The following is a 16,572-nucleotide window of genomic DNA, read 5'->3' on the forward strand; positions in this document are numbered from 1 at the left end:
ACAGGCACATGGGCCTCCGTGAATGGGGCGATGGATGACGACTTGCGCATGAATGGCCCAAGAGTGCTGCTGCTGCTGCTGCCCCAGAGTGTGGGGGGAGGGGGAGGAGGGGGAAGGGGGGCAGAACTGGATAGACAGACGAAGGCCTATAGAAAAGTGACGTGCGCTTTACAATTATTTCGTAATGCAAGCAAATGTGACCGAGCAGCAGAGCAGCAGGGCTGTACCTTCCCCATGCCCCCCCCCCCACCATGCCCCCCCGCGGCAGGCCATAGAGCGGATTTCGATGGCAGATACACTCGACAAAAAGATACAAAACTGCGGGCACGGGAATTAATTGAAATTTAGAGATAGATTAGCGGCAGATCGCAGGGGATCCTTTGGATCCTGCCTGCCTGCCTCATATATCACCCTTCTGTCCCTCTCCCTCTCTCTCTCTCTCTCCCTCTCGTCTGAAGGATCTTTGTGTGGGGATTTGTTTCTGCAAGTGCAGATTAGAGTTCGGTGGCAGGCAGGAAGGCAAGGAATAATCGTCGTGTGGCAGGCAGCATCTTCTTGCCACTACCCCCCGCCCACACGCCCACGCCCACACGCTCGTGGCTTAGGCTGTGGGTGACAAATGCCAGTCGTCGGTGGTTGCACTACTAATCGGACATGTTGCGTTGACTTGTTTATGACTCGTAAGCTTAGTGCAGCCCCAACCCCCCCAACCCCCTCGCCCCCGTAACCACGAACCAACTAACTGGCGCCCCCAGCCACCCAGCCCCCTCTAAACCACACTCAACCTACTCCACACATGAGGGAGGGGAGGGGAGGGACGGGACGGGAGGATTGTGTGTGTGTCTGAGAAGGAGGAGGAGATGGAGACTTGTGGCAAATCTGTAAATAGCTGCGAAAACTGTAGTATAAGCCGGCAATGCCATGCCCCAAAGGGGAGCTATGCCATAAGAGAGGCGGGAGCTAGAGCGGGAGCAGGAGCAGTGGCAGGGGCAGAGGCAGGAGATATGTTGTAAAAGACAAAGGCAAATGTCATCAAAGCTCTCTGGTGGCATGGCACCCGCGGGACCCACCCTGGGGGGGGTCGGGGGGAGGGAGACACCCAAAGGAACAGATAATCGGAAGAGGAGGAGGAGGAGGAGAAGGAGAAGGAGAAGGCAGACACCACTGCGTATTCGTAATCTTTTGCAATGGCAAAAACGATACGAAACGACGAAACGAACGGAATGAATCTATCGCTTTAGACAGTATTCAGCGTTGACTTTGACACTTTTTTACCCCTGCCACCCCCTTACCCCCCCTGCCCGCACCCGGCCACCCCTTTTCCTGTCCGCCCCAATCTGTTGTGTGTTTTTTTTTTGCAAAAATTACGCGTCACACAGCTGGACGCTGAACGACGCGACGCTCTGCCTGGGGAGGGTGTGCGCAGGGGGGGGGGGGGCGGAGGGTGGTGGCAGGTCTCGTACTGATTGCCAGTTTGGGACAAGGTCGCGCGCATTATTTGGTGCACTCGCAATTGGCTGGCGACGAGGGGGCGACGAGGGGGCGACAAGGGGGGGTAGAGAAGTGCGTTCGAAGGTCACCCGCGGTGCACAAAACCAATGGGGCACCGCCGGTGCCCCACAGACAATGCTGCAAGCGGCAAAAGCAAAGAGAATTATCATGAAATGAATACAAATATTTGTGGATCAGTCAGCAGCATCAGGAGACCATTTCGCCAGCGACCAACGAAGGGGGGGGGGAGGGTGAAGAGGGTGCGGCCGATGAATGATGAGATCTCTCGGAAAAACAACAACACCAAAAGAGAGAGAGAGAGAGAGTGAGAGAGAGGGGAAAATTTAATGAAAAGCCCGCGAATCGATGGAGCCCCTCGAAAAATGATGAATGAGATCGAAAATCTGCTTAAAAAAATACCAAATTTGCAACATATTTTGGGGCATCTTTTAGTTTTAGTTTTCGCCCCCCTCTCCCCCTCTCCCTCCCTCCGATATCTCGACTTTTCCATGAAGATTGATTGTGCGGCATGGAAAATGAAGGGAGTTCCCAAGGAAAAACTCGCATCTAAAACCAGTTTTGGGAAATCGCCCGGAAAATCGGCTGCAAAATACAGAAAACATTGATTAATGACAGAGTCTGTCGGGGGTGGGGGGTGGTGGTTGGGGCAGGGGCCCTTCCCGAAAAACTACTTGAATTCCGAGGCCTACTTTCACGGGGGTTTTCTGTGCCCCCACCGCCCCCCCACCCACCTCTCTTTTCGACCATTTTCCAGCTGCTTTTCCTGCTGCAGTTCGACGCTTCTTCCGTTCTTTGGTTTAGTTTTTCTTTTAGCTTTCGTTACTCTTTTGTTGCTGCCTCTGCCGCTGCCGTTGCAGCTCTTGTTGTTGCACATTTTATTAACATTTTCATTTAGTTCTGTCTCCCTCTCTCTCTCTCTCTCTCTCTTTCCCTCTGGCAGTCCCCCCCGCCCTTTTTATTTTGCTTTTCATTGCAATTTGTGTTTCTATGCATTTTTGTGTGTGTTTTACATTCGTTTTTCGTGTCGCCACCAACATTGCCACTCCCCCCCGCCCCCGCCCCCGCCCCCGCCCCCACTACTGGCTGGTCCACTTCCACTGCCACTTCCCTTTGCTGCCACCGTTTTCGTTGTATGTTGCAGGCCACTGTTGCGCTCTTTTGCAGTTTGTTGAAGTTTTCATAATCATTGTCGTCGTCGTCGTCGTCGTCGTCGTCGTCGTCGTTACTGCCGCCTACTTTCGTTTTGGGCACAGAGCCTTTGCCTTTTGTTTTCCCCCCATACACTATATTTGTGGTCTTCCAGGGAGAGAGTCCCTCAGTCTTTCCGTGGAGCTTGTCAAGGGGATCTAGTTTTAGAGGTTTCAGAGGGGAGACTAGAGGACTAGAGAACTAGAGGATTCATTGCCATAGAATAGGGGACTTCCTTCTGGGCTATATCTGGCTCCGAGGGGGGATAGATGTGCCACAGAACCAGGGGGTATGCCTCCAGAATTGATGATACCAAAGAAAGACCATGCTGGAATGATCGAATGGGCTTAGAATGATGATAGAAGGGTGATGGAATGATGGAAGGAAAGGCACAATGATGCCTATAAATGATAGATGATGGAAAGACAAATCTTTATGGAATGATTCCACCAAAAGGCCTCCCAAAACGAGACCCTGGCGAGACCTGATGAATAGATCCCTCAGTTTCCCTACAAAGTAGCCTCTAAAATGTAGATCTGACTGTGGTATTCCCCTAAAATATGCCCCAAAATCATCATTCTTTTTTTTGGAAATACAAAATAAAAGCCCCCACGAATTCTTCTCTCATTTGAGGAGACACACAGAGAGAGAAAGGCTGAGAGAGAGAGGGCATCTGTTGCTTGGCACAAAATCAACGACTTCTTTTTTTTCCTTTGTTGCATAAGCCATGGGTCTGGGTCTAGACGGAAAAGGGGGTACAGGGTGGTGAGGGGGGTGGGGGGAGTGGTAACCTGTGGGAGAATGAGTGGCGGGTGAGATTTTTGTTCCAGCCTGAAAAACAATGCCCGGGAAAAGCGGCTTATTTTCTATGATTTAAATAATGATGAAGACAACAGAGACATCAACATGATGATGATGATGATGATGCCACAAGGGTGCCCCCCTCCCTCCCTGTCCCACCCCTCCCTCCATCACGGGCCTTGCTGCAGGAATTAATAAAAGACATTTCGTCTGGCATTTCGTCTTCTAGTTCCAATAGCCCCAACATTTATCTAATTTCTTGCCTCATTTATCATCTTTCTCGTTGCAGCAAAATGTTCATTGGCGGCCTCAGTTGGCAGACGAGTCCAGGTGAGTCTCAATCTTTTGTTTTAACTGAAACTTAACTGACAATTAGCTGGCGGGTGCCACAATTCGTGGCATGGAAAGGCCCCTGCGAAAGGGGGTCGTCCCAATTAGCAACCGCGGATGCACTTTGTCGATCCTTTGCTAACAAGAGAGCCAGGAAATCGCCCATCCAAATGCCCGGCAAGACGAGATAAAAGACCTTCTGAAGGTTTTCCACATAGGTGTTACAAAAACGATTGAAGATCGATACGAATCGAAGATTTTCAACGAGTTTTCAGGGGGGACTTCGAAGGGCCGGGAAGATTCCCTGCTCTTAAAACCAAAGAAAGCAAATCTGAAATAAATTCAGAGCAAATCTGCTCAATTTCGAGGGTTTTTTAGGGGTATTTATGGCTAGATTTCTTTCGGGAAAACGCAGAAAAGGTAAAGAGTGGAGTCTCTTTGGAAAGCACTTTGCATGCTTCGATTTCCTAAGCCAGAGATACACGATCCATTGCTCAAAAGATACCTGAATATGGGATACAGATGTATGTAGATTTCTCTTAAATAAAATGGGAAACCGAAGATCTTTCAGAGGAGGGAATAAACACGAATAAACACGGCACCTTCTCAAGGTTTTCCACAGTCGAAAGTCTACACTTCTCTCCCGCCTGGGGATGGGGGGCGGGGAGGGGGCTAGGGGGGAAACGTATCTATTTGCTGTATATCTAACTGAATTTTGTATCTCAATTTGAATTGCCATAAAAACGAGACGAATTGATTCCCGTTTTCATTGGTTTCGTTTTCTTGTTTTCTCATTGAGAAAACAATGAATCAATAGAGAAGTAGAAGCGGGAGAACAAGGAGACGGGGGAATGGTGGAGGGGGTGGGGGAGGGGGGCTAGCCTTTAAATTGAAATTGTAATTGATCAAATGCTTGAGATTTGCTCCCTTTTTTCAATTGTGGAGGCCTGAAAGATGCAAAGATACACAGAGAATGGAGAGATGCAGATGCAGATGCAGATGGGGGAGGGGGTAGGGGGGAGGGGAGGGGTGGTCTCCCTCTGCCGCATAGTTTCATTAGACTAATCAAAAGGCAGATCCACAGCCACAGCTTCCGAGCATTCATATTAACCAAATTTTTGGATGGCACTCCGACAGAAAAAGATACAAACCAGCCAAGGGGGGGGGGGGGGTAACCCCACAGTAGGGATTGCAACAGTCGTCTGGCAAGATGCGCTTGCCTTTTGGGAGCCCTTAGAGCCGCCGCCGCCGCCAACACACATCTGCAGTGCACACACACAGATACATAGATACATAGATACACAGATACATAGATACACACGCTTTGTGTTGTTGCTGCTGGCGTTGGGGTCGAGCGCGCTTGTTTTTTGTTTAGCGAATTTGTTGGCTCCGCCCATCATCGGCAGAGCCGTGTGCCACTCGCGTCGTTCCGTCGCTCCGTCGCTCCGTCCCTCCGTCCGGGGCATTACGCTAACATATTATAACCTATAGCGCATATCTACAGATACACGAGCACAGATACAGATACGTACCCATACAATCGCACAAATGCGGCAGCAATAGTTGAAGAGTCAATGCGGTCTTTGGGTTTGTCTCTTTTTCTCAGTTTTTTTGTTTTTTTGTAGGAGTGGGGCAGGGGCAGGGGCTGGGGCAGGGGCAGGGTCTGAAGCAGGGGCTGGGGCTGGGGCGGGAAGGGGTGTAGGTTTTTCCTGTACCTGTGCCAAAAAATTTTCAAATTTTCAAATGGCTTCTTCAATGCCCCCCCTTGCCCCTTCCCCAGTCCCCTGCCTCCCCTCTACCCTTTGCCGAGTGTAGTGTGTTTTTGCTTCTCTCTCTCTCCCTCTCTCCCTCTCTCTCTCTGTCTCTCTTTTGTTATCTTTTGGCCATTTTTCGGACGTGTGTTTGTCTGTGTGTCTTATATCTTTTTTAATTTTTATTTTCGCTCTTGGCAGCCGCCTTTTTGGTCCCTCCCCTCCCAATGGAGCTGCCTGGTAAATTAGCCCCCCCCCCCCCCCCCCCCCCCCCAAACCGCCCCGCGAGAAAAACCCGCAAACGATGGGCGTAAAAAATTGTCTCTTTCTGGCGGAAGAGACTCCTTCGAGACATGGCCAAGAAGTCAATTGCAATGGCATCGAATCGAATCGAAGGGGAAGCGAAGGGAAGGGAAGGGAAGGGCAATTGCAGGCGGGGTCAATGAGTGGCACGTGCCAGGGGTTGGGCCGCATCGGTTATCAATCGCCAATTTAAATAATGACCCCAAAAAATGCCAGACAAGGCAGTTGATGGACCCAACAAATCGAGGGCCTACTGTGCCACGAATGCCAGGCAGGAGCTCGGATTGTGGCCATATCGTATAGTACAGGTAGAAATCCCTATAGATATCGTTTGAGTAGCGCCTATAATACGTTTTTTTCCCACCTTCCAGAGGGGGTTTCTTGGATTTGGTTTCCTGCGTCTAAAAATCAACGAAAACTGATCTTTGAAGGCTTTTTTTGGGTCAGAATATTGTTTTCTTTGATTCAAATAGCCCTTTAACGAATTGGGCCATATTTTTGGCCATGTTAAGCCTTTAAGATGGTCTTTACTGCCAGAATATGGTTTCCTTTGGCTCTAGTAAACGTTTAATGAATCGGCTATGAATCGGTTGTGGCAAAACTACTAAAATATCTCATAAATACTGGCCTTTGCTGCCAGAATATTGTCTCCTTGGACTCGAATTCAAAGAACTAATGAATCGACTATGAATCGTCTACCGAATCGGTTATGAATCGTCTATGAATCGGCTTTAAGTCGGCCTTAAATCGTCTATGAATCGTCTATGAATCGGTTATGAATCTTATGAATGAATCGGCTGCGAATCGGCTATAAATCGTCTCTGAATCGGCTAAGAATCAGCTATGAATCGGCTATGAATCTTATGAATGTATCGGCTACGAATCGGCTATGAATCGGCTGTGAATGGGTTATGAATCGGTTATGAATCTTATGAATGAATCGGTTGTGGATGGGTTATGAATCGGCTATGAATCGGCTAGGAATGGGCTTTGAATCGGCTAGGAATCTTATGAATGAATCGGTTACGAATCGGTTATATCCGAATCCACAGAAAACCCTCGAATACCTTTCCGAGTATGTAAATATTTGCTGTTGTTGTTTAGCAGTCCAGGAGGCCAGAAGGCCAGGAGGCCAGCAGTCCAGCCAGGCCCAAAAACAATTCAATTAGCTGCCATTTGGGGCTCAAAGAACCCGAAAGTCCGAGCCTTCAGCCCTCGGCGATGGCCTGCTGTTTCTTGTCTTTTGATTTCGTTGCGCCACCGCTGGCTGGCGGGCACTGCAGTTGTTGTGCCTCCTGCCTCTTGCCGCCTGCCTCCTGCCTCTTGCCTCTTGCCTCCTACCGCCTGCCTCTTACCTCTGGGCCAGGCCAAGTCTCTCGCTGGCGTCCTGGGCTGCCACCGAAGCCACTGAAGCCACTGGAGGCAGGCCGGAACAGTCGGGCTGGGCTGGGCTGGGCTGCACTGCACTGTGCCTCAAGTGGGCTGCTTCCACTCGCGCCAAAAGCTTATGCTTTGGATTTTTCGCAGCTATCGCCACTCGAGCACACCCACACACACACCCACACACACACACGAGGCATGTGGCATGTGGCATATGGCATATGCCTCTCCTCCGCTACAGTACACACTCGAAATTTGCTGACAAAGACCTAATCTAGGGCGTCTATAAACATGCGCATGGGGGGTTGGGGGGTGGGGCGTGGGGGCGGGGTCTAACAGCATAGTTAGAGGCTGCTTTAGACAGGTCGACGACGGCAACAGTGGCACCAGTGGCACCAGTGGCAGAGTCTGTGGAACGTGTTGATAGCTGCAGAAGATCTGAGGGAAAAGCATCCGCATTGCAGCCTCCGTCCCGGCCTCCGTCTCGGCCTCGGCTTCAGCCACTCACAAAAGCGTTTGACTTTAGCTTGTGGCCCAAAGATTTTTAATGATTGGCACGATTGTCTTGCAGCTACTTAATGATGTTCTTAGGTGGCCACCCAGGCAGCCCGCCCCCTCCTCTCAGGCAGCCATAACGCCACCCAGGCCTCAGCCCAGGCCTCCACCCAGGCCTCCACCCACCCCTCCATCGAGCCTTTGTGGTGCCCCATTCTCGGGTCGTTTTTCGTGTCAACTACCACGTCACGTCATCTATAACTTAATGAACTTTTGCCCACCACCCCTTGGCGCCCCTCTACGCCCCTCCCCCTCTTCGCCCCTCTTCCCCCCTTCCGTCTTGGAGGTGAATATCTGGCTCGTAATTTAATTTTAATTTTGCAAGCAGTTTGCTGGAAGTAATTGTATGCGCATTGACGAAATGAAATGTATTTGCGCTGCTATCGCCGGGAAACACTCGCTTCAGTCTCCGACTTTTGGGGCTACGGATTTGCGGATTCGCTCTCTCTCTCTCCCCCTCTCTCTCTGGCCCATTCACACAGCCAGAGATTCAGTGAATGAAAGGCCGCTCGGGGCTGGGGCTGGGGCTGGGTCTGGGGCTGGGGCCTTTGTCTCAACGGAGGCGACTCCTCCTTCTGCTCGTCTCTGATTTTGTGTCAATTTTAACAACATTTTTCGAAATACAATACGAAACGGGTGCCCCTGGCCCCCCACACACCCCCCCTTCCCCCTCCTCCATGCTTTGCTTTTGCTATTTTGGATGTGCGTTCAACTGAAATACTATTTATATATGCACTAAAGATACAGATACTCTCTGTATCTGTATCCGCAGTACATTTGCATCGGCAGCAGCGGCAGCGGAGGAGGCAGGGAGGAGGGAGGGAGGCAGCCGAGGAGATGCCCCATTACTCATGCAACAAATAACCAAATAAAAAGGAGCTAACGAAACGGTGGAAATCTATGCACACATATCCATGCACCTCCATCCACATCCATCCATCCATCCATCCATCGTTCGGGGCAGAATGGAGAGTGGAACCCGAGATACGGATACGGATACGGCCTTAACGCCCGTACCGCCATACGGAATACTTTGGGCAAATAAATATGCATTTGCGGCCCACTCGCCTTTTATTATTATTACCAACTGTTTTTACTGTTTTTTTTTTTTGTGTGCTTTTTTTTGTGTTTTTTTTTTGTTTTTTTTTTCCGTCATGCAAATGAAAATGAAGCCCACAGCCTTCAAGGAACTCTCTAGCCTCTGCTCTTTGTTTGCATCTGGCATTATGACTGTGTGCATATCTGGGGCTTATACGAACACCCCTTCCCCCCCCCCCCCCCCCAACCCCCGCTCCCCTTCTGCCCCTCTGCCCTTCTCCTCCTCAATCTTTGCCCTTTGACGCCGCCGAAATTGTCCAGGTAAAGTCAATAGATGATGTCCTGAAAAGAGTTCTAAGGCTTGCGCCCCGCAAACAAAGCCCCTGATCCTGCGGCTGGGAGTCGTGTGCATTTCGAGACGCCGCCGGAAAGGGCTTCGGCAGCGAGCCACAAGAAAGAGCTCTGTTGAAGGCACGTTTCAGGCGTTTAAGGAAACGTTTGCGAAACGGTTAGGGATATTTATTAGGGAGAACCGATGGAAAAACCAGAGAAGGCGGATTTTTACAGGTTTTTCAATATTTTAAAGAATTGGTTGTGGCGTGTAAAGGTGTTTTTTTTTACAATAAAAGGAAGAACTAGGACTTACGAACCAGTTAGGGATATTTCCCAAGTAGAACCGGCATAAAAAAACCACCTAAGGACGATTTTTATAGGTTTTTCAATATTTTAAATATTTGGTTGTGGCGTGTAAAGGTGTTTTTTTAGACAATACAAGGAAGAACTAATGCTTTAAAACGGTTACGAATCGGTTATGGATAAAAAAAACCACAAAAGGCGGATTTTTGTAGGTTTTTCCATATTTTTAATACGACGTGTATTGGTGAAGTTTTTGACAATAAAAGCCCTAGTTCTGGGCTTACGAACCGGTTAGGGATATTTATCCAGCAAAACAGACAAAAAACCATTGAAGGCAGATTTTGATATATTTTTCAATATTTTATGGGTGTTTTTTTTTTACAATAAAAGGCAGAACTTTGGTTTTGAAACGCTTACCAATCAGTTAGGGTAAGTATCAAGTAGAAATGGTAAAAACCACAGAAGGCGAATTTTTATAGGGTTTTTCAATATTTTTAAGAGTTGGTTGTGACGTTTATGGGTGTTTTTTTTGCCAGTAAAAGGCAGAACTAGGATATTTATCCAGCAAAACAGGCTACAAACCATAGAAGGGAGATTTTGATATATTTTTCAATATTTCAATGGGTGTTCTTTTTGACAATAAAAGGATTTTTATCCAGCAGAACAGGCAAAAAAGAAGAAGGAAAAAATTGGAAAGCAGATTTTGATATATTTTTCAATATTTTAACGATGTTTTTTTACCATTAAAAGCAGAAATTGGACTTTAAAAATTATAAAACTCGTTCGAAACAATTTCCGAAAAATTGCGACCAAAAAAAAACCCACAGAAATGCAAAAATCGGCGTTTAAATGTTAAACGATTCGCTTTTTAAACAGATTTCTTTCGATTCGGCTTAGATTTAAAGTTGAAACAGAGAGAAAAACCCACCAGAAAGTCCTTCCTTCGATTACCAAACGGTTGTGGAACGGTTTGGAACCGGTTAAGCCTGGGGGAACCAAGGGGGGGTGAGGGGGAGAGCAGCACGATTGTTTTTTTCGAACCGGTTATGAACGGAACCCAATTTGAAGCTCTAACCGAATCGATAGGCGACGCACTCTAAACAAAGTTTCGATTGCCAATCCCCATTTCAATTAGCCCGGGCTAACGCTTCCGGCATTCCTGTACGCCGGCACTCCGGCAATCCGGCAATCCGGCAATCCTGCACTCCGGCCCGCTCGTGGGAGCCGGATTCAATCAGGAAACAAACGATGATGACAAAATATTCTAGTGCGCTCTACTCTGCGGGGTCTAATATTTAAAATCCAACTAAAAAGTTGTCAAAATTTTTTAGGAAAAATAACGCCCAGGTGGGCGGCAACCTAGGGATGGGCGGACGGGCAGACGGGCGGACGGGCAGGCAGGGGCCTAGTCGCTGCTTCGTTCGATTTCCTGATTAATTTATGCGAGAGAGAGAGAGGGAGAGGGAGGGAGGGGGGGAGAGAGAGAGAGGGAGCTCAAGAGGCAGTTAACAACAAATTGCCGCAAGCAGCCGTCGAAATTGAAAAGCTGGCAGGGTAAAAAAAACACAGAGAGAAGGAGGGGAAGGGGGGGAGTGGGGGGGGGGGGGGAATCAAGGAAGAGAAAATAAAATTGTCAATAAAATAAGTGCCGGACGGTTAGGGCCAAGTCCTTAAATAACCATCCATCCAGGCGGGCCCCACTCTCCCCCCCTCCCTTTCGAACTCTCTCTCCCCCTCCCTTTTGCACTCTCTCCCCCCCTCCCTTTCGCACTCTCCGGGTGCGTCCATCAGTCAAAGTTCAGTGGTTTTTCCCCTGCTTCTTAGCATTGAATTTGTCCGTGCAACATTTCCTGTTTCGCTTGGCAGTCGCCGGCATTCCCCTGGCCCCTCCCCTGGCCCCTCCCCTGGCCGCCCCCCCCCCTGGGCTGCTATCTTTGGCGCTGTTGTGGCAGCAGGCGGACGCTTCATATTCTTTTGAATGTGATTATCCTCGAGGCTCTGTGGCCACATCGCATCTTGGCTTTGATAGAATGCCCCCTGCCCCCCCCCATCCACACCCCCACCCCTCTCTCCGGCTCCGGCTACACTTTTTGCATTGCATTTAATGTCCTGCCAGTTGGCCAATGGCTTGTCCTGCCTCCCATCTAGTGTTGCCCCTGCTACCGCCCCCGCCCCTGCCCCCGCCCCTGTCTTGGCCAGTGTCCTGTTCTGCTGCTTCTCTCGTTTGTGACTCGTTTTGTGTTGACTTTGGCACGAGTTTGGTTAAAAAGTTCACACATGCCACAGACTGTGGCTCGTTTTTCAACAGTGTTGTTGCGCCTTTGGCCTCCTCGTAGCCGGAGACACGTCTTCTCTATCCGTAGGGGCGGGGGCGGGGACGGGGGAGAGGTGGGGGCGTGTCTCTGTTGAATATTTACACAAGTGACACTGGAATATACATTTATAGTGTGTCTGGGGTGGCAGGGGGGGGAGGCGCCTCCCCAGTCCTGCCTCGTGCCTCCTGCCGCCCTCCTCCCTCCTCCTGCCTCCTGCCTCAACAATTAATTAACTTGTACGAAGTATCAAAATGTCGTGTTGCCTTTGGGGCATGAACTGGAGATTGGAAGGCGTGGCAGGAGGCAACGGGAGACAGCAGGAGGCTCTGGGGAATCATGGAGAAAGGGGGGGGGGGGGGGCCCCTCCAGCCGACGCCTAAATGCATTCTACGTAAATTTTAAATTAATAAGCATCAGCCCTCCGCCTCCCCCCCGCGCCCTGGTGTCTTGCTGCCGCATGTGGCGCTTGTCATATGCCATTATTATGGAATGTTCATCCTGGCCCCAAACTAATAGACAATTTTTTGGCAGCCAAAAACGGAACACGACAATGCAGAAAGCGAGGCAGAGGATGGGTGCCCCGTGCCACGATGCCACGTTGCCACGATGCCACGTTTTGAGGTAGATAGAAGACGAGGCCATGTCGTGACGTTGCCAAGGATTTGCTCGTGCCCCCCGTGCCCCGTGCCCCGTGCTGCCTCGCTCTCTTGTCTCGTCTCGTTTCGTCTCGTTTCGTTCCGTTTCGTCCGTGTGCAGCGGAAGCATTTAAATTAAGGACGACACATTAAAATTATGCAATAACAACAAACTATTACCACTACTACCATTATTATTACTGTTATTGCGACGAGGGGAGGGGCCATGGAAACCAGGGATGTGGGCGGCCGAAGGCTGGCAAGGGGGAGGGATTCTCTCCCCGGATTGACCCCAAAGATCGTTCAGGGAGACCCAAAATCAACCAGGAATATCCACAGGCAAGTCACGGCTTTCATTTCAAGCTCAACCAGGAGTTGGTGCCCTACGAATCGGTTCTGCCTCAGAGCTACTCAGCCGCATATCGATAGAGTCTTTGGGGCAAGGTTTTACCCCTTATACATTTCGAAACATCAAGAGCCTCATGTGAGCCTTTAAGAGCCGGTTTTGAAACGGTTCTGAGATGGTTATGCCCCAAATCCATTGCGAAAAGAGCCTTTTGAGACAGTTTTGAAAGGGTTATTCCATAGATATGTTAATTAAGATACACCCCCCTTTAAAAAAAGGGGCTTTTAGGGGGGAGAAACAGGGAAACAGTGGAAATGGACACTCCCTTAACAAACACTCCTCCGGGGCCGTCCCATGCCGTCGCTGCCTCTTCAGATTTTCAATTTTTGTGGTGGAAAATATCCACTTATTACAGAGAGATGAGCAGAGAGGAGAGGAGATGAGAGGAGATGAGCGGAGAGAAGATGAGACACCTCTGGGGCCGTGTGGCAAGTTTTAAGAGAAGGAAACTTTTGGTCGCCAAAGCGAAGCGATACGAAGGAGAACATTTAATGAGCGCTGTGAATGTCAACACCAAAAACTTGTAAGGGGGCGTATGAGGGCGTGGCACGGGGCGGCAGGGTGGGGGTTTTTGTCGGCTCGGGAAGTCATAAGTCGCAAGTTCTGGGTTCGGTCTGGGAAAAAAAAGACGGGGAAGCAGACGAACAAATATGCAGTCGAGACGGGAAGGCAGGATGGTAGAGGGGGGGAAGAGGGGGTCGGGGAGGGGGAGGCACAATAGAGTCACCAGAGCTGCTAGTGGCACTGCTCCTAAGGACTACCACGCTTCGGAGTCCTCCTCCTGCTGCTCCTCCTCTGACGTCACAAGCACACATTGGGGCCAGCACCCTCCCCCACCCCCCTTGCACAGAGTGAAAGCCGGGGGTTATCGACTTTATGTGTTTGTTGTTCGGGCCTTGCCTTTCGGTGTCTTTTGGGCCTCCATTTCAATTGCAGGACTTGCTTGCTGCAGCTGCAGCTGCTGCACCACCTACCCCTCCTCCTCCACCTCCACCTCCTCCTCCCGCCCACCAAATATTGGCTCTACTCTACTGTACGTGTGTGTGTGTGTGTGTGTGGTTTTTCCTTGGCGGCTTTCTTTACACAACTGCCATGATTTGGTGGCTACAAGTTTTCCTCTTCGTTTTGCCCATCTTTGAGGTTGCGGCTTCATGGGGAGGGGGGATGGGAGGGGAGGGGGGCGTGGGCAAGAGTCCACTGCCCAGAGATAAGATTGTTTTTGCGTTCGGAAGGCAATTTCCAACACCAAAGGCACCCCCAAAGGTAAATACATATATTCCACGTTCAATAAGCAGGCCTCCCCCCCCCCCCCCCTTCCCCCTCACGTCCCACCTTCCATTCTCATTAGAACTTTCTTGCATCCATCCATCCATCCATCAGGTCTTTTTTTCACACCCGAAAAACCAACCGCAGGAGCAAAGGAGCGACAACTTTTGGCTTTCATTGTTTCCAGCTCGTTGGTCTCCTGCGCTTTTCCTTTTGGCTTTTCCTCTGGCAGCTAAGTGACATTTTCCTCGACGATTGTTAACCGACGCGGGCTCTATGCTGCCGCTGCTGCATGCCACACAGCACCATTGTTAAAGGCCTTAGCCTGCGCCTTCCGTTTGCCGAGCAGCAGTCAAATATATTGCCAACTTCCTGCTCCTGCCCCCAAAAACACCGCAGAGAGGCTTCTCTCTCTCTTCTCTCACACAAGAAAAAAACGGAAAATTGAGGGGAAGAGGGACGACGGGACGGGGGGGAAGTTTTAAGCGATTCATTGGATACCCTCAATGGAAGTTAGGATCCATGGTCGATGCTTCTACGATTCTCCTATGATCTGGCCTACGATGGCCTTCCAAGGATCAGAGATCTCTGAATACTTTCGAAATTCCTCATTCCCGAACCCCTCAGTTCTTGAGGGCTCTTCCCTGGCAGATTGTGCATAATTTTCTGCTGAAACGAATGCCTTTCCGGTACTCTGGGGACTTCCTTCGAGGCCCATTCAGGGAATTCTTATGGAAATAATGCTATCAAAGGCAGTACAATGTTTCAGATGATCTCTAATCTCAGGCCACACAACCCGTTTTTCCATCAGTTCTCCCTGGCTTGCCTTCGTACCCCCCTTCGTACCTGGTATCTTCTATCCTCTGTCCCCCCCCTCGAGTAAGGGCTATGCCCTGCCCGGGGAAAAAGAGTATCATTCCGGACAAAAGATACTAACAATTCTGGAGAGGCTTCCCCGAGAGTCGACATCGATTAAGTTATTACGAAATTTGTGCGCTACGTGTCTTCCTTCGTTTTTGTGCCACTCGCAGACATGCATGCAACTGTGTGTCTCTGTCTGTGTGTGTGTGTCTGTTTGTGTCTGTAGCTGAGCCTTCGTCTAGCCAAAAAGCCCGCCCACAATCGGCCACAGGACCTGCCACGTAACTCCGTCTCTGTCTTCGTTGCTGTCTCGGGGCCCTGCAACCCGGTGTCGTGGTCGTTGTCGTTGTCGTTGCCTGCAACTGTGACCCCACTCTCCCCCTCTCCACCCCTCTCTCCCACCTCGTTTTCCTCCTCTGGTTTCTGGCCTTAAACTGGGTCACACACAAATTTTTGTAGCTCGTTTGCATAACCGAAAATTGTGTGTGTTTCGGGTTGTGGCTGCTTGCTGTTGTTGTTATTATGTCAGCTGGCTTTTGGTGGGTGGGGGGGAGCAGGGGGGGGTACCTCCGATTGACATGCGTGCCTCATGATTCCTTATTCGCAGTGTGGCCCATCGTCTCGGGGTCGTCGTGTCTCGAGCTTTGGGGGCGAGGCGAGGTCAAGTCAAAGAGTGTCACAACATGTCTGCTTCCGGTACCCACACATGGCCCATGCCACATGCCACATGCCCCATGCCACATGCCCCTTGCTCGGTAAGCACTCTCTCAGACAGCCAGACAGCAGGCGGGAGTTGCGGCACGGGCTGGGTGGCAAGGTGGCAAGGTGGCAAGGTGGCGGAGACAACGGTGTTGTTTACATATTAAAGTTGCATGACCCCGCCAATTGCAACTGCAACAGCAACAACAACAGCAACAACAACAACTGCAACTGTAACGTGTAACGTGCAACTGCAACACGTTTACGTTCACGAAGTTGCAACGAAGTTGCACAAATCACGACTCGGCAGGGGGAGGGCCCCACGCCCTGCGTGTCCTGTTGGTCGGGGGCGGGGCGGGGGGCGGCAGAGGTCCTGTTTGGGGTCGCACTGGCACGTGACTGACACACGGGCCCAAACGGGGCGGCGAACGTGTGCCACATGCGGCTGCTGCCTGCCGCCTGCTGCCTGCCGCTGGAGTCAGCTGCTGCCCCAAAAGCCGCTCAAGCTTTCTGCCCATGCTCTCTCTTGCGCTCCTTCGCTCTTGCACTCTCCGCCGCTCTCTGGCGCTCTCTTTGCTGGCGCGCTCTCTTTGTGGCCGCTCTCTTAACGGCAGCTCTTAAAGCTCTGCTTGACGCCCAGGGCTTTTCATTCATAAAAATGGCGTCAAGCTTTTTGCAACGTTGCAGAAAAGCCACGACAGCTGGCGCCACTGTGACACTGCGAGACTTACGGTGGGGGGAGGGGGGGGGGGGGGGATTATTGGCAGGAAATGCGCTGCCTACGAATGCAGAAAAAGAAACCAGAAACCCAAGGGGAGACTGCATGTCCCTGTCCAGAGGATCCTAAGAGTCCGTGTGTCCGTGTCCGTGTCCGCATCCGCGTGTCCGTGTCCCTG

The 16,572-nt window shown here is 50.6% G+C and overlaps 1 protein-coding gene across 6 annotated transcripts in view; it reads left to right on the forward strand.

Moving 5' to 3' along the window:
- The window catches only part of Rbp6 (RNA-binding protein 6), a 191,368-nt gene that overhangs the window by 12,856 nt on the left and 161,940 nt on the right, over positions 1–16,572 (forward strand). For all 6 annotated transcript variants that reach the window (XM_033384869.1, XM_033384873.1, XM_033384874.1 and 3 more), the window contains one exon: positions 3,791–3,831. In XM_033384869.1, coding sequence (XP_033240760.1) covers positions 3,791–3,831 — 41 coding nt within the window. The remainder of the gene's footprint in view (positions 1–3,790; positions 3,832–16,572) is intronic.

Source organism: Drosophila pseudoobscura, chromosome X (assembly GCF_009870125.1).
Source record: "Drosophila pseudoobscura strain MV-25-SWS-2005 chromosome X, UCI_Dpse_MV25, whole genome shotgun sequence".
Taxonomy (NCBI): Eukaryota; Metazoa; Arthropoda; class Insecta; order Diptera; family Drosophilidae; genus Drosophila; species Drosophila pseudoobscura.